The sequence below is a fragment of the Ostrea edulis genome, chromosome 3, assembly GCF_947568905.1.
Source record: "Ostrea edulis chromosome 3, xbOstEdul1.1, whole genome shotgun sequence".
Classification (NCBI taxonomy): domain Eukaryota; kingdom Metazoa; phylum Mollusca; class Bivalvia; order Ostreida; family Ostreidae; genus Ostrea; species Ostrea edulis.
The window spans coordinates 2,258,548-2,284,590 of NC_079166.1; the positions used below are offsets into that span (position 1 = coordinate 2,258,548).

A 26,043-nucleotide genomic window follows, 5' to 3' on the forward strand; every position below is an offset into this window, starting at 1 on the left:
GCTCTGTACCATTTTAAGATCTCGATTTCTAACTATGGGCTGACCAGTGTTAGCTCCGTACCATTTTAAGATCTCGATTTCTAACTACGGGCCGACCAGTGTTAGCTCCGTACCATTTTAAGATCTCGATTTCTATCTACGGGCCGACCAGTGTTAGCTCTGTACCATATTAAGATCTCGATTTCTGACTATGGACTGACCAGTGTCAGCTCTGTACCATTTTTTTGTGAACTTAACTTGTACACAACTGTATAACTACAACGGACAACGATTACCATGGTAACGGGACTGCGACAGATACAGACATTAGACTTTTTAAATTCCATAGGGATGTTGTAAAATATACATGTAAATGCACTATAACTCAATGGGTAATGTTTGATAATTGTGTCAAAAGTGTTCATTGGTCTTCCTTTTATAGATAAAGTCCGTTTTTTAAATACTAAATATATACATGTACAGTTGTATTTATACCTGAATTTACACGGATTATAATTACAATGGACACAACTCTGCAAAAACTTTGCTCATTTGTTTTGCACTCCACTTGTTAATTTTTCACGTGTAGAGATATCGCTACAAATTTTGACGTATGCCGCAGCAGTGAGGGTACTTTATTGTGCCACCGTCTACTGTGACACATGACCTCCATTTTCAAGGTCATATCTGAAAGTCGTGTGACTTGCACTTTTAATGTCGAACACTTGGTGAAGGAAAAATCACTATCAATGTTAAATGTCGAAGATTTAACTTAGTAATGTCAGACACTCGGTGAAGGAAAAATCACTATCAATGTTAAATGTCACAGATTTAACCTTAGTGCCAGAATCGGGAATTAAACATGAAAATGGACGTGTAATCTTCAAGATCTAAAATTCCCCGTGCATACGTTAACCCAGAAAAAATAACCAACCAGAGAGTTCTATCAAAATAAACTTTATTTATGCATCATATATACCAGATCAATTGTAGTCGATGAATTAACAAATGATACTTATGTAACAATGCATAGATCTGCTACAGAGACACGGATTGAGAACGATACAATTATTCAGAAACCTATCACTAAAACATACACGTGTGTGTGTCTGTATGTGTGTGTGTTTATATATATATATATATATCATAGATATATCTATGGTTATATGCATTTGGACCTTCTGCTCATAAGAATCTTTTAAAAATAACATGAAAGCAATTGCTTAAGACTCGTTGAAAACTAGAAAAAAAAAATGAAGACAGTTGCATTTGAAATACTTTGTGAAAATGGCAATGTTTCTCTGCTAATAACAAAATCCATATTATAATCTTTTTTTTTCTTTTACTACAATGAATAGTTTTGTACAGGTTTATCAATGTGTGATGGATACAATTTTTTCGAGAAAATATTGGGTATGGCATATAAGTGGGGTAGCAAGGTCACGACATCACAGGAATTGACTATTCCCTGTTATTCTTGTCAGTTATGACACCTTTCCATTGTTTTAAAAATATTTTTCTTGCTGTGATTTTGTTCTCCAGGAGACTAAAGTCAGCAATTTGGAATTTTTCAATTGATGAAATAAAATGCTATTTTACTATGCCACTGACCCCTCCAACAATATAATACCCCCGTAAATAAAGTTCCCCAGACCCCAAGTTAGTGTTAAATGTTACAAATACAAGTGAAACGGCAACATCCCTTCATGACCCAAAGGTTTTCTATCTGAAGACGATAAACGCACATATGGCGGATACCGTCTAATACGTCTGAATAGTGACAAGAATCCATCCTTAATTTGTATATTTTCAACATTGCATAATATACAACATCAAACATTCTGTAATTCTTTAGTTATCACGTGGAATATCTATATTTAATAAAAACTGCCTTGAAAGTTTTAAAGAAAAATGTAAAAAGAAAATAAAAAAACATAAATAATGATAATAAAGTAAAAATGGCCCACTTTTTGACATGGAATCAGTTTGGCAGTAAAAGAATTCCGACTTCCTCTACATGGAAATTACTAGATTTCATGGCAATCGCAGAACATTTAAATTTCAGGACCAGAATTATGATCATTATTTTTGCATCAAATTCTTTGTGCCATATGATTTTGACAGTGATCCCAAGACTGATGACATTTATTCTTTCGTTCGGTATAAAAAAGAAAATCGTAGCCAAACGACCACTGGCCTGTAATTTTTATAAAATTTTATGTATTCATGTTTTGATGCTTTGATGAACTAGAACACTTTTTAGAAAAAACAATTTGACAGATTGTTATCAATGAAGCCCACCTAAAATTAAAAAAAAAAATATCCTAATTGATACAAAACACAACATATGACTAAATAAAAAACAAATCGCATAAATATGTCGCACAACATAGAAATTAATTAACAACCACATATTGCATAATTAACAAATGCATTGCTATAAAAAACCCATTCAACATGTGCCCCTTAAAGAATCAGGTAACACGTACAAGTAATTCAAATTTCACAATAATCCAAGAACAAGTGTACCCAGATTTTCAATTTCCTTGTTATTTTCACGATTTTATGTTTATATCCATTTCACAGTTCTAAACTCGTGATTTTTTTTAACATTCATTTTCTATAATGGTTACAGTTTAATTAAATTCACTGCTGATTTCACAGTTTTGAATTTATGATTTCTTTTAAAATCCTTTCTATAAAATGGTTATGGCGAACTTAAATTCACTGCAAGTGAAATTTCACAGTTTTGACCTGCAGTGAAAACAGTGAAAATTCAAATTGGGCTGCATAATAAAGTACCAATAATCACAATAAACTAAAAATGCATTTCAAAAACATTACACACGGATACAGTCTACAAAGAAGAGTATAAAAAGTTAACATGGCAGTTTTTATTTGGGCATACCTATGAAAATTACAGTTTTTGTTTTATTCTAAAAATTTAATCCCTTGAAAGAGTAGGGAAAATTGGAACGACAACATAACAAAATGCAAAAAATATTGTTTTTTTGATAAACACTCTTGATAATTTTTGATAAATAACACACTATATTGCATCTACATAAATACAGATTCAGAACATATTTTGTTATTTCTATCTAACAATACATAAAATTCTATAGATTATGCACTTATATTTTAGAAAATCAAATAGATATGAAAGTAAAAGAAGATTAGTATTCAAGCTTTCGATGATGAAATAATGGCAGGAATTAGATGTTCCTTTGAACATGTTAGCCATGCACCACATGAAATGTTTGAGACAAGACCAGCAACTGGTCCGGGATGAGTTTGGCAACATCATTTGTGTGTGTAAGGTGTTTTGACCTTCGACCCACTACTGGCAACTTGATTACTCATATGTTTTACCGGCATCCTCCCGCAGACAAAGTTACTTGTAAAGTGGGACCTAGACTAGATAAATATGTCTGATAATATCACGTTCGGTGTTGCCTCCTGGACGCACTTCACCGCGGGGACTGCAGGTCTTCTACGTAATCAAAACCATCTTGTTGAGAAATCGTTCTGTCTGTTGTCATGTCATCAAACTACAGCGACAAGAAAATTTCTTACAATTACCCGTACTAAACAAAATCAAACTACAGCGACAAGAATTTTTTTTACAATTACCCGTACTAAACAAAATCAAACTACAGCGACAAGAAAATTTCTTACAATTACCAGTACTAAACAAAATCAAACTACAGCAACAAGAACATTTCTTACAATTACCATTACTAAACAAAATTGACGTTGTTTGAGTTGTATGAATGTTGGGAGAAAATACATGTGAACATAAATCTATTCGGTGTTTCTGTACTAGTAACATTTACAAGCATGTTCCCGCTCATTAAGTGTAGGTATAATACATGTTCCCACTCATTAAATGTATATACATGTATAATACATGTTCCCGCTCATTAAGTGTATGTATAATACATGTTCCCACTCATTAAATGTATATACATGTATAATACATGTTCCCGCTCATTAAGTGTATGTATAATACATGTTCCCACTCATTAAATGTATATACATGTATAATACATGTTCCCGCTCATTAAGTGTATTATATAATACATGTTCCAGCTCATTAAGTGTATGTATAATACTTGTTCCAGCTCATTAAGTGTATGTGTAATACATGTTCCAGCTCATTAAGTGTATGTATAATACATGTTCCAGCTCATTAAGTGTATGTGTAATACATGTTACAGCTCATTAAGTGTATGTCTAATACATGTTACAGCTCATTAAGTGTATGTATAATACATGTTCCCACTCATTTAGTGTATGTGTAATACATGTTCTAGCTCATTAAGTGTATGTATAATACATGTTCCAGCTCATTAAGTGTATGTGTAATACATGTTCTAGCTCATTAAGTGTATGTGTAATACATGTTCCAGTTCATTAAGTGTATGTATAATACACGTTCCAGCTCAATAAGTGTATGTATAATACATGTTCCAGTTTATTAAGTGTATGTGTAATACATGTTCCAGCTCATTAAGTGTATGTCTAATACATGTTACAGCTCATTAAGTGTATTATATAATACATGTTCCCGCTCATTAAGTGTATGTGTAATACATGTTCCAGCTCATTAAGTGTATGTGTAATACATGTTCTAGCTCATTAAGTGTATGTGTAATACATGTTCTAGCTCATTAAGTGTATGTATAATACATGTTCCAGCTTATTAGGTGTATGTATAATACATGTTCTAGCTTATTATGTGTATGTATAATACATGTTCTAGCTCATTAAGTGTATGTATAATACATGTTCCAGCTCAATAAGTTTATGTCTAATACATGTTCCAGCTCATTAAGTGTATTATATAATACATGTTCCAGCTCAATAAGTTTATGTCTAATACATGTTCCAGCTCATTAAGTGTATTATATAATACATGTTCCAGCTCATTAAGTGTATTATATAATACATGTTCCAGCTCATTAAGTGTATGTATAATACATGTTACAGCTCATTGAGTTTATGTCTAATACATGTTCCCGCTCAATAAGTGTATGTATAATACATGTTCCAGCTCATTCAGTTTATGTCTAATACATGTAAATCCTATCTAATGGTTAGCCATCCAAATTCTATCCACATCACACATGCTATATGTTCACGGGTCCTCCAGAAGTGTATATGAGCTGTATGTTTAGTTCATCATTTCACCTACTTCGCACCACATAAATAGGTATATGCAATATGCAACTTACGAGATGCATCACAGTTATTTCACTTATGGAAATGAATGCACAGCAAGGTGTGAAACAATTTGTTTACACGCGGGTGTGGGGGACAAATGTGCATTACTACATTAGTGAATGTACACCTTAAGTTTCTCATATGCAGTTTCAAGACCTAAATTTGATTACTACACAAAACAAGCACACAAAATGCTTATTTTATCGTCATATTTCCTTGGTTGTACATACCATATCTAAGACATTACCTACATGTACAAATGTAACATTGTTTTTATGTTGTCATTTCAGTGAAACATTTCTTGTGATAGTATTTTATATTTCCTAAATTTACATCATTTTTCATATTTTCTATGGTCGTCCTCACCGACTGTCCCGCTTAGGCATTCATAGTAGCACTAAATGCACCTCCCACACAGAAGAGCTCTTATCTTGACACTTGCATATTACATGTATCTAAAGTACAATATACTCATAGCTGCAGAACTGTCATTTTGTATGTATAAATAAAACGTCTGAGACTGCTTCTAAAAAGCTTTCTACATTGATGAGAAAATAACTAAGGAATTTCTGGCTTATAAAGTCCTCGTGTTTGACCTACCCCACTTCTTTCACTGCGTAACAAGTCATCAGCTTCAATAGATATGTCATCGATTTCTTCTTCTATTTCCTCTGCTATACTGCCGTTCTGCTCAGATCGTTGTTCTGATTTACTTATAGTGTGAGGACTCTTGGTTAAACTGTGACTGTTGATAGAAAATCCAATTAGTACACACTCATTTATTTTAGTAAATAATCTGATAATGTGATAGATAAAGCTCTCCCTATAATAATTAGACTTTCTTAATAAATGACAAACTGTCCTTCTAAAACAAAAATATCAGCTACTTTTTCAGCCCGAGTTAACAATATTGTTTCTGGGATACTCAATAAATAGCCCTGTATAGATATTCAAGAAAAGAACATGAAGTTAGTGATAAACAGACACATACCCCGAGCTCTGGAAGTCATCATCATAATCAAAATCTACAAATCAAAAAAATGAAAGATAGAACACACGTACAAGATACAAGGAACAAACTATTCACTTAACTAAGACAAATATACTGAAAGGAAAATGAAACAGTCACATTTCTAATTGTTCCTCTGCAGCTTTAGATATTGTCTAGAAATCGATAAGATAGAAAATCCCTCCACCACAACTCGAGCATGCTCAAAGTGAGCACAAGTAGTTTGTCTATGAGGTTTGGGTTGAAAGCCAAGTTGAATAAGCTGGACCATTTCTGAAATCTCCAGAGAAGTTTCCGATTGCTGGTGAGAATTTGTACAGATTTTAACAGTGAAGGATGCCGGTTTCGAGATGCGTTTGAGTTATTTCCCTTTGAAGTCAGAAGAACTCTCGTACATAGTAAGGCGCAAAACAACTTGTTACATGCGGGAGTTGGACGAATATTCATCACTGCGTAAGTGAATGTACTCAGTAAGTTTCTCATACGCTGTTTGATCACCCGAATTCGACTGATACACAAAGTAAGTAAAATATAATTATTCAGGGAGTAATCAAATACATGGAATTCTTGTTATATCACATAATTTTGGAATTCTTGTTGTATCACGTAATTTTGTTGATTGTAGGTATTGTATCCAGGATATTATTTTTGAATATGACATTGTTTTTATATTTCTACTTTAGTAAAACATTCTTTTGATAGTATTTTGTATTTCCTGCAAATTAATTGACATTGATTTCTATGAGTTATTATAATTCATTATAACTCATTCTTCTTTCAAGTTCAGCATTTCTTTGAAAATTATAATCGGTATCTTCTTAAAGAAAATTCTGTGATGTGCTAACAATTTCCTACTGATGCTAATCTTTATACAGGCAGTATAATGGCAGATTAATTGACCCCCAATTTCCCATGTGGTCACAGTGATTTATTGCTCCTTTTATCAGCTAGTAGTTACAGACCCAATCAGAAGCTTCAATAACGGCACATTCACACGTGTTGGTATTTATATTTCAATAATGTTAAATAATTAGAAAACCATTCCACATTTTGTAGAAATTTTATATGCATTATAAAGCTGTGACTTGCTCTTTTTCCTACACAAAAAAATCTCTAAATTGTTGAAAATCATAAAAAAACCCTTTGGTGTATCCTTAACGAGAAGCCGCTTTTAATACATTTTATCATCTTCCTCACTGACTGTAGGTTCACTCTGTCCCACTTAGGCACTCAAAGTTCTACTAAATGTACCTCCTACACAGGAGAGAGCTCCTATCTCGAAACTGGCGTATTGACTTACTTACGCAGGAACATCACGAGAATGAAATTACTGATTAAGTTACTGTGTTCCATTCTACTACTAAAACCGACTCCTGTGTCAAACATAGAACTACCTGAGATTTCTGACTCCTGTGTCAAACATAGGACTACCTGAGATTTCTGACTCCTGTGTCAAACATAGGACTACTTGAGATTTCTGGGAGAGCAATCCCTACCATTATCTTACACTTTTTAAACCCTCTTCAAACAGGAGTATGCAATGAACATCATAAGAATGAATTCACGCCATATTTGAGATGAACTGCAGATTTCATCACTTTCAAATTCAAAAAATGCAACAAAGTATAATATTGTATTTGACATGGATTTTAAATTGTCTAATCAAATACTTAAATGAGTTTTGTAAATCAAAATTTGATTTTCTATACCTTAATGGGAAAAGATAAATGTTGGGTAAAAATCTATATTCAATTAGTTCGGGGGGGGGGGGGGGGGGGGGGGGGGGGGGGGGGGGGGGGGGACTGGACTTCCATATGTTTCTATTATCAAACATTTGCACACAAAAATTTGGGTACATTGGAAGCAAAATCTTTTTCTTCTTGTAAACGATGTTTACATTCAGCTGTTACTATAAATATACAACGGTTTTTAAAAATTGTACTAAAATGGTGTGAATTGTTTTTGAATATGGGAGATTTAATTCAGTTGGTCAAGTGAAGGCAAAAGGCAAAGTAACAACTGTTTGATTGCAGTCTTGCGTGTTATTTCTATAATGGTGCATATATACAAACTTTTCTATAACCCCTCATACCGATACATTATAAACAGCTACACAAACTTTTTTATAAACCCTTATACATTGTGAAAAGCTAATGGTTCTAGGTAAAACTCATTTCATTAAATTCTCTTTTGATTCTGATCATTAAAGGGACATGGACACGATTGAGTTGAAAATTTTATTCTTCCATTTTTTATTGTTTACAATTTTCTAATGGTCAACAAAAATTAGAATATCAGTTGTTGAGTTACCGTGAGATACCGCACCCACAATTCTTTGTTATGTAAACAAGGTTCGTTCCATGTTGTTGTTTACCGGTACATATAGATTGCTTAATAGAAAACTATTTAATTATGTTCAGAATTAACTTGTAAATTGAAAACATCTGCTTTAAATGAACTATCACTAGTATATTTAGCCTATGTAAAAATAACATGGCACAGGCCTTGTTTACATAACAAAAAATTTAGAGCTCTGAATCTCCCATGTACCTCGAAAACTGACATTCAATTTTTTACTGACCACTAGAAATACCTTAGTTAAGCATTCTAAACATTAAAAATGGAAAAATAAAATTTGAAAATTTTCAGCTCAAATTGTGTCCATGCCCCTATTAAAACTAAGGGAACACTCATTCATCTGACATTGGATATGATATATGTATCAAGAATATAATTAATAAAACAGGTGAAAAAGTGTCAAGTAGTGTGTGCTGCCACAGACATTAAACACAGCAATCAATGTTGCCGTGTTGCTTCAGAATAAATAATAGCAACACAGACAAGGTAAAATGCCCCGGTAGCATGTGAAATGATCTGAATTAATTAACAATCTAACACTATGTACATACATGTATGGATCTGACCTGATAAGATATGTAAAGGGGAAATATTGTACATGTACATAAGAATAAATAATTCATGAACTGTCATTTTTGAGTATTATATCCTTCTTAGGCTTGAATTTTACATCCATGTACAAATTTTACATTAATGTATAGAATACTCTTTCATAAATTTTTTGAACCGTTTTAAATAAATGTACAACTATAAAGTTAACTTTGATACAAATTGTGTTAAAATTTTTGTCTGTTTATAACACGTTATTTTTAATTTTTGTCTGTTTATTTTTAATTTTTGTCTGTTTATAACACGTTATTTTTAATTTTTGTCTGTTTATAACACGTTATTTTTAACGTATTTTTGTCTGTTTATAACACGTTATTTTTAATTTTTGTCTGTTTATAACACGTTATTTTTAACGTATTTTTGTCTGTTTATAACACGTTATTTTTAATTTTTGTCTGTTTATAACACGTTATTTTTAACGTATTTTTGTCTGTTTATAACACGTTATTTTTAATTTTTGTCTGTTTATAACACGTTATTTTTAATTTTTGTCTGTTTATAACACGTTATTTTTAACGTATTATGGTGACGTTTGAGATGTGTTCTTGTAGGAAAAAAGTTGTATTTAATGTTCCTATGTTGTATTACAAGCCTGTATTTTTTTTTATGACTTTGTACCGATATGTATAACTATGCTCTATGTAAATTAGAATTTGAAAAACAGTGCAAAGTGAAGTTAGTCACACCCACCACCGTCCAGACCTAAGTCCGCCATGCCTCTGTCCATCGCTCGTAAATTCTCTTCCTCGCTTTCCACTAAAACATAAAACGCAAATTTTAAAATTGGTATGAATACATTTCCTGAAAACAAATCACAAAATACACTTTGGGACAGAAATGTATTCCAGTCCTGAAATACAGGTCTACAGAATTTATCAATGAAAACCAATTTCAGTTTGTGCAATGAATGACATATAAGATGGTCAGTGAAGAAGAGTTCATTTAAAATGGAAAAAAATAACAGTCCTTAATTTCATGCATCAGTGAAACTTTACTCTTTGGCAAAAGCACACATGAGAACGATCTGTGATAAGGGCTCTATTTGACCATCAAAACTGACAGTCATGCTTTTCCTTTAAAATTTGTCTAAGAATCCTGATGCAATTTTGATTGTTATTTTATTTTTGATCATAATGATGTCGAATGAAAATTATGATATTCTAAACATGACTTGGTGATGCCATTTTCTGTATTGTAGAAACGACCAAAGATCTGGACAAACTTGTATATAATTACATGTTTATTTCTTTCTTTCCAGTACAAGTATGTAACAGAAAAAATTTGTTTTCTGAAAGGAAAAACGTTCACAAAACTGAACATATGAACTGAATTTCGCGGAAAACTGAGAAGTGATGACACTTTTGATGCTAAAAACTCTAAATAACAGCAAATACAGGAGACAAATCAGGTAAATCTGTAATAGACATCATCTCCTTTATGAACCAAAATAAGGTTTAGCCTTTCTGTAAAGCTTTGGGGCCCTAAAAGGGCTGTTATCATACAGAGTCCTTTGACAACAAATCCACAAAAATGATCATAACCGGTATACCACAAATTCTACAACATGAACTCTACTAGTGCATACATTTCCACAGCAATTTATGTTGCTATTAGTAAAAATGTTGGAACAGCAAATGTGCAATTACAGTAAAATTCACTTATAGCAGGCACATATCATTGTTTTTCAAAAGGGAGGGCCCAAATGGAAGAAAAATTGCATTTTGGCTTCACAAATTAAAATAAAATAGACTTCCCCCGATTTAATTTTCTTAATAAATCATCCTTCCCTTAATAGTTTTCATTCATAATTATAATATTGTGGAGGGGGACAGTCACCCAATATATCTTTATTTGCATTTACAGAATAACAAATAATGATCATTGCCAAAAAAAAGTGGGGCCTGGCCCCCTAATTCTATGTGCCTGTATAGTCCTGGCCCCCTAATTTTATGTGCCTGTATAGTGAAGTGTTGGGGATGAACAATTTGAAAAGTTATAAAAAGTAATTCCAGTGTCAATCTGGCTAAAGTACAGACCTACATTATATACATGTATATATAAGTCTGTACTGTAGTCAGATTGTTCCAGCGTGTAATATAATTCCATATAGAACTTTATGCCATAAACTGTTTCTGTCAAATGTTAAAAATAATTCTTTTGAAGGCTGAATTTTCAGTTGGTGATGAAAATCTTCCTATCATGAAGTGCCTGTGTGAAACTGAAGGTGCTCTTCAAACTCTATTCCACTCCCAGAAGTTTCCTGATTACATAAATTGTCCTAGATACTAGCCAAAGAATCAAATCCAAACCCTAATAAATCAAATCTGGACAAAGGTTTTCAAGCAATTAAAGTACGTACCGATGAATGGATTTGAATATACCCTGTCTGTAAAATTATCTTCATATGAAACAACCATGAACAGTTAGTTATTGCATGGTTATATTGAACAGTTAGTTATTGCATGGTTATATTGAACATGTTTCAGAAAATGAATGGTTATATTGTTCTTGTTTTAGATAATGCTTGGGTTAAATTGTAGACATTTTTTTTTTTATATATAAATGGAAGGTTACATTAAACATCTTCTCTACCCAAGATTACAATCATGAATCTTGACTTACGTCTTCACCTAAGGGTGTTTTTTTTCTCAGTTACTAAGCCAATGTTTGATAAATACCAGGATCAAAAAATATACATTATCATCTAGAGAATTGTCCTTGTCTGGATAATGAGGAATGAAATCATTCTTGCAAAAGAATGCATTCAAAATGGAATATCTTTTGAAAGTACCCTTAATAACTGTCCAGTATGAGTTAAAGAAACTAGAACACTTTGTGAATCTTCATCTAACTTAGAGACAAGAGTGACTACTCTGTTAAATGCTTACGTGATTTGCGTGTTTTGGACGGAGCAAGATTGGGGAGACCTGAGAGAGAGGACTGCAAGCTGTGACCTTGACCTGACCCATTTACAGACGGTTTGCCATCCTTCCCACTGTCGCTGCTGACGCTGCTGTTGGCACTGTAAAGGGACACAACCAGGGAAAAATTACACAAAAGATAATTTGTAAGCACGATAAATTTCTGATATAAAACTGAATGCTGATTGAAATTATCTGAAAAATAATAAATACATTTTACTGTGATCAACAACATGAAAAATCAACAACAAGGACAGTTTTTTCACCAACATCTATGAAGAACATCATTTTAGATTGTGCTTGTATATACCACATCATATAATGCAATAAAACACTCCATTAATAAAAATGATTATGCTTTCACAATAATCCAATTTTTCTCTAATTTTTTATTTCTAGTTTATCGACAAATTACTTACTGTTATGACACAATTTAAATCAACATGCAACACTAGTAGTTTTTGCTAATGTCTATACCTTCATTCTAACCCCCCCCCCCCCCCTCCCGATTATTCAGAATTTCAGAAATCTGAGCAGCATGCTCCCAGAGCAGTATGTATCATGCATTTCATGCAACACAAAACAAAATGCCATCCCTGTTGTGAAAATTTCCTTTAGTGTAAAACAAATCTCCTATGAAATGATTTGAAATTCTAGTGCTCCTAATAATATACACATATATCCTAAAATAAATTCAAATTTATTAATCAGAACATTCTAGTGCTCCTAACAATTTACACATATATCCTAAAATAAATTCAAATTTATTAATTATCGGGAATAGAAACAGAAAAGAAATTCACAAAAAAACACTGCAAACCCTGCGCTCAACTCTGAACTACATGGAACGGTACTAGTTCACACATTTACACTAAAGGGGTGGGCGGCTCTGATCTGAGGCTACAGTGCATACTGGGAACTGAACACGCTATAAAGCACACAATATACGTTAGTGACTGGTGAAGTTCAGTGACTCTCTCTGAATACAGTAGTGATCATTACACTATAAATGAAAAAAAAAATCCCCACAAACTTCTAAACCTGTTACATGTATAACCCGTTCCTATTGTGATTCATGTATTTCGAAATTGAAAGTACATGCCTTTTTAGTAAAGGTATTTAAAATCAAATTACATGTATATTGCAGCTTTGTTCCGCATTTGATTACATTTGTATCAAGAATTTCAAAGCATATCAATGTCCATTATATCCCTCCCCATCTACTTTAGATTGATTTCTAGCAAAACAGACACCAAGAAATTTTTCTGCCACTTTAATTTTTAAAGGCATTTGCCGTTACGTACAGTGTTGTGATTTGCCGTTACGTACAGTGTTGTGATTTGCCGTTACGTACAGTGTTGTGATTTGCCGTTACGTACAGTGTTGTGATTTGTCGTTACGTACAGTGTTGTGATTTGTCGTTACGTACAGTGTTGTGATTTGCCGTTACGCATAGTGTTGTGATTTGCCATTACGTATAGTGTTGTGACTTGCAGTTGTGCACATGTGATTATTTGTGAGACTTACATAATGTACATTGTTGTCAACAGCACTGCATACATTCAGTGTACATGACAATATTGTGAAAAGTGATTGCAGCCAGGATAATTCGTTATCACACCTGTGCACTTAGCAAGAATTAAAGTATGTAAAATTGATCTATCACTGTTTATGGTGCAAAGGTTGCATAGAATTAATGTGTCTGCTACACAGAAGAAAAAAATCGAAAAGATTAGTTCAGAGTTTGACCGAACTCCTCGTCCAGCCAAGGAATTAATAATCACTCATACCACATTACAAAGTCAAACCTGCGGAGGGGGGAGTAGACGGGAATTTGTGAAGGTCTGGCGCCCATGCCTCGGCGACTATCGACAGAAGTCTCAGCCACGCTATTTATAATGTCCAATCAAATGAATGAATAGAGGTTATGTGAAAGGAAAAGGGATAAAAATTCAAAGACATTTTCTAAACATTCATTTATAATTAAAAAATAAGCGACATCACTTATTTCTTTATACTTTGGTATAGGTATATCAAAAATAATAGGCAAAACAACTTCAGTTTGTATCAGATAAAAAATACTTTAAAATATTTACATATTTTTTTAAAAAAAACCCACTATCATTAATTTGAATTTAGAATTTAGAAATTTATACAAATGAACCGCATTAAATGTTGGAAGTTTAAGTCTCCCCAATTCCTAATAATGTAGAGAATGCATTCCTGAACACAAATTATAGAGTGCTGGATACAAAATCTCTGATACACAATAACATCTATAAAAATATTGAATCCATGTGCATAAAATTTCAAAAAATACCAATAGACAAAAAAGCTGTGTTGGAATACATCATGCGTAAGTATATATATAATCTTGTTTGTATCTATTTGCCACAAGTCTTCAAATTTGAGGAAAAAATTTGTGTAAAAGCAGTCATGTTACCATGGTAAACAACTTACGTTCCAAGTCCTTTAAGTCCTGAGCTATGTGGAACCGGGTCGTCAAAAAACGGATCTTCTATCTCCACGTCACTGCCGCCCAGCAGGTCCGTCTCCACATTCTGCTTCTTCCGCTGGTCATTCAAGTTGGACTGAAGGTTGCGCTGATTCCTAGATTCCACAAACTCCTTTCTTTCAATTGTCTGGAACATGTAATTCAAATGGTATAACGTATAAGTGGACTGTTTAGTGGGACACAAATTTAGCGACTTTTCCATAAATCATAGGTATGCATATATCTATATATTTAGCGAGAGCTAATTCTGATGACAGGAAAGGTGACTATTACCTCCGATATGGAATGAATTGTTAACGATATTCAGTTTTAGTGATTTCATCACTATCGCTAAAAATTCTGCTCATACAGTATAGATAGCTATTTGTATATAAGGACATGGTGATGAACAAAATGACACTTATTCTGGAAGAAGTGATCTTTTCGAATGATAATTATCTTTCAAAACACTGCCACAAACTGAAATATCCTCCGAGTTCTAGTGATGGGCAATCGGGAAAAATAAATTAATCGATGATCGGATTAATCGGATGTACCTTTTTGATTGATTAATAGAAAAATAATCGAATTTTAATGACTTCAAATTTATGGCATAAATATATTAGATTTACTTTATGTTTTACCCTTGATATTAAGTTAATTAGAATAAAATCATTAGATTGATTGTATCTTGTTTAACGTCTCTCCCAAGAATTTTTCCACTCATATGGAGACGTCCAAAATCATAATTAGAAATTTGAAGTTAATAATCCCATACTTTTGATTTCATTTTCATGGGATAGAGATATATCTCTCGACTTTTGTTGTTCTTATGGGATCTGGGTCAGAATAGAATCTCATTACCACATCCTTGTAAGAGGCAAAATCCGAGGCCCCGTGTGACAACAGGTGTGGCACTATAAAGATCCCTCCCTGTTCAAAGACTGTAAGCGTCGAGCATAGGCCTAAATTTTTGCAGGACTTTACCGGCAATGGTGACGTCTCCATGTGAGTGAAAGATTCTCAAGAACGTTAAACAATATTCAATCATTCAATCTTATCGGATGATTCAGCTTCGTCAGCCAATTCTAATTTCAGATAAGTCGCGGCAGGAATATTTGTATTATTAAAAAAAAATCCCGACATTGGCGATTTTTGATTTTTAAAATGACAATCGATTATTCACATCGTTTCAGTTATAGCGACCGACAATCGAAAGTTGGCGACAATCGGTACACCACTACCGAGTTCAGTTTAATAGCAGAGAGCCATACGAATTACAGGCAAGGATTATGTATACATTTTACAACCACATACATATAAAAGACAAATAAAAATATTCATCAAATGACAATTACATTAAAGTTCACATCAACATACACATGCAATGATACTAGGTATACTGTGTGTACTGTGATGAACAGCTGAAAAAATCTCCTAATGTTCAATATATCTTGACAACCATTTCCTGTATCATATACAACACTGATAAAGTTTTCGACCATCATTACTTAAAGTCAGTGGGTCTCTGTTGTAAAGGACATTTCATGCGAATTTGATATTTTATAAGTATATAATCAGAATATCACATAAAGTGAAGGTTGTGATTAGGGGGTAACAGACTCACCGTAGAATCACTTAAGGTAGCTCACTACACTAAAGCTTATACTCTGTATGACACCACGTCACAAGATGGCGATTTAAGGTAGCTCACTACACTAAAGCTTATACTCTTTATGACACCATGTCACAAGATGGCGATTTAACTGTTTTGTGAAATTATTTGTATCGATCGATTTGTGTTTGTCTATCGTCATAGCTCATGGCTCCATATAAGTGAAATTTCTCGAGAGGGACATTAAACAATATTCAATCAACCAATCAATCATCATAGCTCAGTGGTTAAAGCATTGGGCTGGTGAACCGCAGATATCTAGTTCAAATCCACCAGAGTCTTTTGTTCATATGTGTTGAATTATTTTTTTCTGAAAATCATATTTTTATTTTCTGACTTTTTGGCATATATATACTTATTGTATATCATCATATCTTTAATGATTAAATCAATTGGTACTGATTTGAGAAACTATTTCAGAGTGTAGTGAGTCACCTTAACTTTGTGTGGTTTAAGGAAGTACTCTACATCGTCATAATGGCTGACATCCTTTAAAAACATGGAGGAAAAAATCAATATCAACAATATTTGACTTTTCCTTTTCAATTTAAATACCTAGTCGAGTAGCGCAGTAGGTTAGAATACCGATTGGTGAACTGTAGGTCACAGGTTCAAGTCCAGCAGGGGTTTTGATTTTTTTTTAGACTATCTTCTACTAAAACTGTATTTTTTGACAAAATAAAGTAAATTTGAAAATTTTCAACTTCAAAATATTGTTGTACATATCCTCCACTTTTCATCTACATCAAATTTCTCTGGTGTAGCATACATCCTTAAGGAGGACTAATAAACTAGTCGCAATTTTTTGGGGTTTATAGTCAACCTATGTTTCATATGTCATTCATATCAAAAAAGATTTATAAAAACCATGAATGTGATATTGATGCTTGTTTTTGAGAAAAGAAAAATATTTCAAAATATAATTTCTCAATGCAAGAAAAAACTTTTAAAAAAGCAAAGGTTTCCAATGGAATTTAGACATAGAGTGGCAAAAATCTTGAGCACTCATACCTTCCGAACATCAAAGCATTTACCTGCTGAGCATCACTGCACAATTCTGGTATTAGGAACATGTTCAAGGAATCTTGAATTTGTGGTCAAACAATACAGAACTTTCGGGATGTGCAGGAACGACCGATTATATTTGACGTTTACACACCATGGTCATGTGATAATAACCAATTGTAGGGCAAAGTTAACATCGATACAAATGGTGTTTCGCTAGCAGACGGTCCGTCAAGAGCTATGCGCAGTCCCACGATGACGATCCGAGTCACTATTGGTGCTTAGTACCTGGGTGTAGATTAGATGGAGGGGAAAAGGTGCATTTAGACGCGTATCATTGGATGCAAGGCGTGAGGTTTTACCGATATCCTCAAGATATTCCCTCGATTTATTTCCCTCGCCAACTCCCATATTTTAATCAAATGCATTTTCCTATGAAATGGTTGTAGTAATTCTTTCTTTCAAAGATAGCATTTAAATGCAGGAATTTGATAGCAACTGAAGAATTCCATGTTTGTTTACTTAGTTGTTGTTGTAATCCGGAAGTGACATGCCCTACAATTGACGTTCAACGCACGATAAGAGTCGAGTGGATCCGTATCTCGAAAGTCCCGTATTGCCCTAGACCTTATAATGATTAAGTGTTGTGGGTCTGTTTGTAATGCAGAAACAAAAAATTCCAATGCCATGAAAATCTGTGAATGTACAATAATCTGGTTGATCCCGAGAATAAGATTTTACCGTACAATAATCTGGTTGATCTTGAGAATAAGATTTTACCGTACAATAATCTGGTTGATCCCGTGAATTAGATTATATCGTACAATAATCTGGTTTACCTTGAGAATAAGATTTTACCGTACAATAATCTGGTTTACCTTGAGAATTAGATTTTACCGTACAATAATCTGGTTGATCCCGTGAATAAGATTTTACCGTACAATAATCTGGTTGATCCCGTGAATAAGATTTTACCGTACGATAATCTGGTTTACCTTGAGAATAAGATTTTACCGTACAATAATCTGGTTGATCCCGTGAATAAGATTTTACCGTACAATAATCTTGTTTACCTTGAGAATAAGATTTTACCGTACAATAATCTGGTTTACCTTGAGAATAAGATTTTACCGTACAATAATCTGGTTGATCCCGTGAATAAGATTTTACCGTACGATAATCTGGTTTACCTTTAGAATAAGATTTTACCGTACAATAATCTGGTTTACCTTCAGAATAAGATTTTATCGTACAATAATCTGGTTGACCCCGTGAATAAGATTTTACTGTACAATAATCTGGTTGATCCCGTGAATAAGATTTTACCGTACAATAATCTGGTTGATCTTGAGAATAAGATTTTACCGTACAATAATCTGGTTGATCCCGTGAATAAGATTTTACCGTACAATAATCTGGTTGATCCCGTGAATAAGATTTTACCGTACAATAATCTTGTTTACCTTGAGAATAAGATTTTACCGTACAATAATCTGGTTTACCTTGAGAATAAGATTTTACCGTACAATAATCTGGTTGATCCCGTGAATAAGATTTTACCGTACGATAATCTGGTTTACCTTTAGAATAAGATTTTACCGTACAATAATCTGGTTTACCTTCAGAATAAGATTTTATCGTACAATAATCTGGTTGACCCCGTGAATAAGATTTTACTGTACAATAATCTGGTTGATCCCGTGAATAAGATTTTACCGTACAATAATCTGGTTGATCTTGAGAATAAGATTTTACCGTACAATAATCTGGTTGATCCCGTGAATAAGATTTTACCGTACAATAATCTGGTTGATCCCGTGAATAAGATTTTACCGTACAATAATCTTGTTTACCTTGAGAATAAGATTTTACCGTACAATAATCTGGTTGATCTTGAGAATAAGATTTTCTCACATTATCACCAGTGTGAGATTGACTTTACCCATGTGAGACAGCCATGTGAGATTTTTCTGTCTCACACTGCTGCGGCGTCATTTGATTGTGACGTCATATATTTTCTATGATTTACGTTACACGGTGAAGATTTACGTTACACAGTGAAGTAAAAATATTTTGCATTGTTATCTTTGAATTTTAATTTATATAGCTTTCTGGCGGACAATCTTGGGTTTTTTAGTTTACACTTACAGTGTTAACCATTTTCGGGTATGCTCTTTCTGCCTATCTAATTAGTTTTTGCATCGAAGTTCAAATGAAGATTTTGATAATTTAGAATTTTCTCAAAGCTCCTAAATTTATACACTAAACTGTAGGTAAAATGGGAGAAAAATAATCCTTCATCATTTACTCATGTGGGATAGGGAAATTCCACCTCTGGAACAAGATTCGCTGTCTAGGACTCGGCAAAGCCTCGTCCTAGACTGCGAATCTTGTCCACTCGGTGGAATTTCCCTATCCCACACTCGTACTAATGAAGGATTCTATTATTACCATACAATAATCTGGTTGATCTTGAGAATAAGATTTTACCGTACAATAATCTGGTTGATCTTGAGAATAAGATTTTACCGTACAATAATCTGGTTGATCTTGAGAATAAGATTTTACCTTGTGAGAATTAACCAAATCTGACACCTCCCCAGAAACGACCGTCTTGCACTGTACAAACAGTCTCTTGTACATCCCTAGGAACTCTTCAAAACTTATACCTACAACAGTACAAGAGGAGGTAAAAATGTTACACAGCTTCCCAGCCTCCACCTTAAATGCAGTCACAGAATACAAGAGAGACAATATAAATCTGTACTTGCATGTTTATGTGTAAAATTAAAAAAAACCATTTGGTAATTTTCAAGCAATGTTCACATCAATTTCAATACTGATCACAGCTGTATTTAAACACAGTACACCCAACAAAACAATGGGAGGTAATCTACAGCAAAACTACAATGCTGAATACGGCTTTGAACTTCTGAAGCAAAAAATCACTATTTCTGTAATGAAATCATTATTACCACATTGACTATCTGTAAACTTATCTCTGGTCTCAGAAATGAGAAACTCTACTTGATACACGAGCATGTCCCGAGAATCCTCTAACAAAGCAAATGCAAATTTAGGGGGGGGGGGGGGGGGGGCATTTGATTGATAATTAACAGATTCTACAAGCATCTACAAAAGCAAATGCAAATTTAGGGGGGGGGGGGGATTTGATTGGTAATTAACAGATTCTACAAATTCTACATGCAGGTGGTCTCTACCACTATATTCACACGTTTTTCTTCATAATCTGTATTTACAACAAATACTAGCTAAAGGTCTCTGGTTATACTAGTTAAAGGTCTCTGGTCATACTAGCTAAAGGTCTCTGGTCATACTAGCTAAAGGTCTCTGGTCTGGTCATACTAGCTAAAGGTCTCTGGTCAACATTTGTGGAACAAGAACAGCAAATATGGGAATTTCTAAAGTTTTACAGAAATACAACAAAAACTAACAAAGTTCTGATGCTAGAACCATACTTACGTGAGGCATTCAATTTGGCTGTAGAACAAACTGTGTGTTAACACGATACTTTTCTTAACCTTTTTTGTAAAAGATTTCAAATTTGGTTGCTTTTGTAATTACACATTTCTAGGTTTTTAATTGATACTTACAACTGCTAAAATCGGTGTCCGTTGCTTTGAATTCCTCATTCACATATCTCTCTATCATATTTCTAAAGGCAAAAATGATAAAATTATTGGCATCACTGAAAAGAATTTCTGTTTCACTTAAACATTGCTCACATCTGTATGCATGAATACTATGTGCCATTTCTTACCTTTCTTTTCATCAATACTTTTATAAGAAAGCAGTACATAAAATTCCTGTTTTTACAACATTTCTTAAACTTTAATATTACAGTCTAAGGCTTGCAATTCATGCTGAGTGTTAAAGAACAACTCTGACAGCACTATAACATAGGTTTTTTCAAGGTCTTGATTTCAAGGGTCTTGACCTTTCCAATTGGGAAAAATATCGATACGTGCTTGAAATTGGGGAAAATGTTTCAAACAAAGAAGTAGGGAGAAAACCAATCCAGAGTCATTAAGGTATAATTGGACTCCTGACTTCCAATTTGGTCAAAGGTCACCTCTTTCAAATATGCAGGTCAGAAAATTTTGAAGCAAAAATTGTAATCTGTGGGCCTGTGAAGAAGATTTATGAACAATTAGGCTACTCTGCTTGATTTGTTTTCATTATTTGGGAATTTCAAAGCAAAAATTGGGGACAATACCTGCTTTTTAGCATTGGGAATGGGGCCTTATTTCAGCCCCCTACATACCCTAAAAAAATTCTTGATAACTGTTGCACTGTTTTACACGGTACTTCTAACAGGTCCTTACCTGTTAAACCCCGGACAAATATCAAGAAAGAGTTCCCGCAGCTCGTTCTTATCTATGTCCCCACTGTGATTCTGAAACACACAATACATGTAAATAAAATCCTGGAATAACATTCAATTTTTTCTTCAAATCACCAACAAAATACACATTTTCGATGAAGACTAAATCTACATTATAAAAATGTCTGCCACCGTTTATGATTTTAATGTGGCTTTAAATATTCACACCTTTAAACTTGTATAAGTACATGTAAACAGAAGGCGTTTCTACCTTGTCATGATAATTAAATTTCTGTTCTACCTTGTCATAATAATTAAATTTCTGTTCTACCTTGTCATAATAATTAAATTTCTGTTCTACCTTGTCATAATAATTAAATTTCTGTTCCGCTGCAGCTATTTGGGCAGGTGTCAGTTCCTGTAACAGAATGTAAAAGATTTTATATATGTTGTGTAACAGAGCATTGTAAATGTCTCATCTTTGAACATGTGCCCAGTATGCATCATCAAATAATATATCATCATCGGAAACCATGGGTTATTGTTTCATTCTATTTCAAAAAAATCTGTGAAATAGAATGAAACAATAACCCGTGGTTTGTGACGATAATAATATCTATATGCATCAATAGGGCTGTCACGGTTCCAAATTTTGTCGGGTCAGGTTGGTTCAGGATTTTTAATTTTGGGTTTGGGTATTTTGATTCAGGTCTATATAGCCGTGCTAAAATAAAAGACCCCTTGTATCTTTTACAATAATTACTCCCAGATATGAACTCTGGTTTAAACTTTGACGTCCATACTAGAAACAGCATTTCCTTGCACTTCTACTCTTTTCCATTCATGATTTTGATATAAATGTTTCATCATTGATGATGTTGATCCTGTGTCCGACATATTGTCATTGTTTTGTCTGCGATGACATCATTTGACAAAAAATCAAGCCACCACTTAGATTTTATATAAACAGATTTGTAATCATGATTCTATCATAGAAACCTGATGTAAACGGAAATCTGGAAAAATGGAACCAAACCCAGACCCTAACAACACAACCCGCGGTTTTCGATTATTTCAGGTACCCGTTGCAGCCCTATGCATCATCATCTAACATGTACAATACTGTCTTCTACATGTACATCAAATCATAATATACATATCAGTTTAAATCATATAGCTGTGTGAATAAATCAATAATAACAAATAGACTACTTAAAGAAATAGTCCAGTAATTCAACTATTGTAGTTGTTTTTAAAAAAAACTGTTGATTGGTGCGACGTACATGTAGATCTCACTTAAACATCATCATATGTTTTGCTGTGTATCTTAACTATGAAGTCCTATGCGATGGAATACCCCCTCACTGAATGTGAATGATAGGGGTATTACAAATGTTGCTAATGAAATCAGGTTACAGAATGCACTAACATCCAATACATCATCTAGATTACTCACATCCGATGCTTTTGTTTGAGGTACGGTTGGTTTGCTCCCTGATACTACAGCACTTAGAAGAGGCCCTTTTGGGGGACCATCAGACTCGATAATATTTAACTCTCGGGCTAGCTGCTGTCTATCACCTTTATTTGGCCCCTGAAGAATGTTAAGATATTCATTAGCATTTAGTCTATCTTTTAATCATTAGCATTCAATTTACATTCAACAATTTTTAGCATTTTTTTTTCAAACAAAGGTCTGCTCTCTCCAAAGCAGCCCTGGGGTGCGTTTTACAAAACAACTTACGACCAACTTTACATACTGAAATTTTCCTGTTTATTGTAAGATCATTCACTCCAAATGCAAAATATTTTTTGAAAATGCTGAAAATTTAGCCTCAGAAAAGTTTTACTTCATTCACTTAAAGTAATAACTGTGTAATACAATTTAAGGCTTGCGACTTTGTCGTAAGTTGTTTTGTAAAACGGGCCCCTAGATTGCATTTCAACTTTTTGGCTATTAACAGTGGAGTGTGAGTGATTGCATACTATGCCTGCTTCCGGTTCAAAAACAGCTAAGGTGTAGTCTAAATTGAAGTACTCGAGGAACTCCCGGACTAGCCCAGCAACTGCTTGACCTTATAAAAAAAAATTGATCGAAAAATTACATATATACATTAACATATTGTGATGGTTTTGTGTGTACTTCATTCTATTTAGAGTTACTTCCCTTTGTTTAGACCTGACTGGGTTTTTTATGCGCGTGCCGGGACTGTACGACCCAGCCGGTGGGGGATTCTAGAGGAGATAGCCACTTACATTAGTACTGTTTAGACATATTTCGGGGACTGGGGTTAAATTCGGAATTATACAGCTTTTAAATGGTAAATATCACACTTCTTTGGACTTGTTATGATACTGTTTCATATATATCTTACTAATTAATTTGTAAATACTTGTGATTTTACTAAGAATATATTATTTTATTCTTAAACACTGAAACTCTCGTCTGAAAGTCCCGTTACAATATTAATAATTGTATTAAGAATTGCCAATCTGATAAAATCAGCTCCTCTTTTTTACATGTGTAGGGACAAAAAAAAAAGGAAGAAGAAGAATCGGATTGAGAAGCTGATTTTAATCAGATTGAAGAATTGCGGATACGACATACTTCAGTTGTCAAGTTCATTCAGTTCTATGTGCTCACAGTGTATGAAAGATTTGTAACAGAAATAAAGAGCTGTAAACAAAATTTTAAAATGCTGTTCCTTAAATGATATCATAGATGACCTGAATTTGTTTGTACAATATGTTTTATCAATAATGTTTTGTGATAAGAAATGTCTTATCAATAAGCAATTATTAATTTAAAATGAGTTTTGATGAAAAGCTCCATTTGCAATGAATACCATGGTAACAACAACCAGCAATCGTGTGTCTATTATACTTGTAAATGCAAGCAAGCTCTAGAACATTCAAAACTTTAAATTTGAACCCAATCATTTCTATTTAAATTGTCAACTGCAGTACCTTCTTTTGTCGTTAAATACTGTTTCAAAGCAGGATTGGCAAAAGACTTGTCCTATAGGGAAAATGAAAGAATGGTTAAATATAAAATATAACAAAATCAAGTAATGATTCTATTAATTGAAGATTTTTAATTCCATTAAATGATGTCACTAACCTGACTTTGTTCTTGCTCTTCCAATGCAAGAAAAACACTAGCTCGAAGCTGTGCCTGTAATAGGAGAATAATAAAATACAGACATAAAGATGAAGTTTTCTGCTTATTTTTCAAGAATAATTAAACTTTTAGCTAAAGTCTGATATTTCAGGAAAGCTGTATACAAACCCACTTTCAAATTTTGTTGTTGAACATAGCCTCCCCATTATATGCTAATAGCAGATAATTTTCTAATTTTTTTTATCTCAGACATGGGATCCAATTATCAAAGTTAAATTATCTGCCCTTTGCTATCCCCAAAATGTTGATAATGCTAGGAAATTGAAGATCTGTCAAAATATATGGACGGTATTGTAGTTTGGGTGACATTTACACAATGTTTCAGAATCATACATGTTTCTTTTTTCTCATCATGAAAAAAAATCTGACCATAATCTACTCTTTTTCTGAAAAGCATATAAACAAGAACAACAGAATTTTTTTTATTGCCAAACATGGGGATCATTTTTGTAGATATATGCCACGTCTTCTAATGATGCCTTCATATAGTTTATATATCATGTCACCCATGATACAAATACCATCTGGACTGTAGGTAGGTAAAGGACCCCCCCCCCTCTCTCTCTCTCATTCTTAAAAAGCTGTTCTGACTTGCAACAGTCTCATATAATACTCAATAGATTTTTTGTTCTTCAAGAAGTCAAATTTTCTCATTATTTTAAATGCAAACGTCACAATCTACACCGGCCGCGCGTTCGCGCGCTAATGCTGAACCCAGCTTACAAGTTCGACACATTTTTCCTGTCTCTGCATGCATGTCTGCATCATACAGTGCATCATCTTATTTCACAACGACATTGCGTGAAACAATTGAGTTTATGTGTATACGGTTTATAAAATCCTGTAAGTTTCATTTACCCTTATTTTGCCCAATACACCATTTGTTTCAAGGGTTTGGGCTACAAGATCTCTTAATTCGGTATCCTCGTCCGCCGACATGATTGTTTATTATGGTTATCCTTCGTGCGCATGTGCGAAGAAGAGTTCGTTATTTATTTATAAGCCAAACAAGACTAGTAACAGAGCGAATTGTATTTTAAGAACTGTGATTCGAATCTAAACTAAAAATATTTGACAACTGAAGGAATGATGTTTTGATTGCTTTGAAATTCGAAAGATGATCTTGGTGACGAATTCACAGGGTACGAATTAATATAATTATTATCAGAACTATTCTGGTTCCCGCTCCCGCCACTCCTTTATTACTCGTATTGTAACCTAGAGTGATCACTGAGTGGCGG

At 33.6% G+C, this 26,043-nt stretch overlaps 1 protein-coding gene across 7 annotated transcripts; it reads right to left on the reverse strand.

The window, feature by feature from the left end:
* Nucleotides 1-920: 920 nt before the first annotated feature.
* Nucleotides 921-25,776, reverse strand: LOC125675630 (centrosomal protein 43-like). Of its 7 annotated transcripts, none has more exons than XM_048913394.2 (17): nucleotides 25,661-25,775; nucleotides 24,743-24,796; nucleotides 24,589-24,640; nucleotides 23,608-23,696; nucleotides 23,078-23,215; nucleotides 21,983-22,039; nucleotides 21,623-21,693; nucleotides 20,891-20,952; nucleotides 20,760-20,777; nucleotides 19,845-19,945; nucleotides 14,563-14,744; nucleotides 13,911-13,991; nucleotides 12,070-12,203; nucleotides 9,884-9,937; nucleotides 6,197-6,230; nucleotides 5,806-5,950; nucleotides 921-3,530 (listed from the first exon to the last, which is right to left on the reverse strand). In XM_048913394.2, the coding sequence occupies exons 1-17, from the start codon at nucleotides 25,739-25,741 to the stop codon at nucleotides 3,450-3,452; spliced, it is 1,434 nt and encodes a 477-aa protein (XP_048769351.1). In that variant the 5' UTR covers nucleotides 25,742-25,775; the 3' UTR covers nucleotides 921-3,449. The 7 variants fall into 7 exon arrangements, with proteins under 7 accessions (XP_048769351.1, XP_048769350.1, XP_048769352.1 ...); XM_048913393.2 differs by having other exon boundaries at nucleotides 9,872-9,937; XM_048913395.2 differs by lacking the exon at nucleotides 20,760-20,777 and having other exon boundaries at nucleotides 9,872-9,937.
* Between the last annotated feature and the right edge of the window lie 267 nt (nucleotides 25,777-26,043).

Coding starts and splice junctions, on each gene's coding strand:
- LOC125675630 (XM_048913393.2), bottom strand. CDS start 25,741: ATGTCGGCGGACGAGGATACCGAATTAAGAGATCTTGTAGCCCAAACC. Junction 23,697..24,588: donor GTATTTAACGACAAAAGAAG/GTACTGCAGTTG, acceptor TTTTTTTATAAG/GTCAAGCAGTTGCTGGGCTA. Junction 13,992..14,562: donor GGACTTAAAGGACTTGGAAC/GTAAGTTGTTTA, acceptor CATTATAAATAG/CGTGGCTGAGACTTCTGTCG.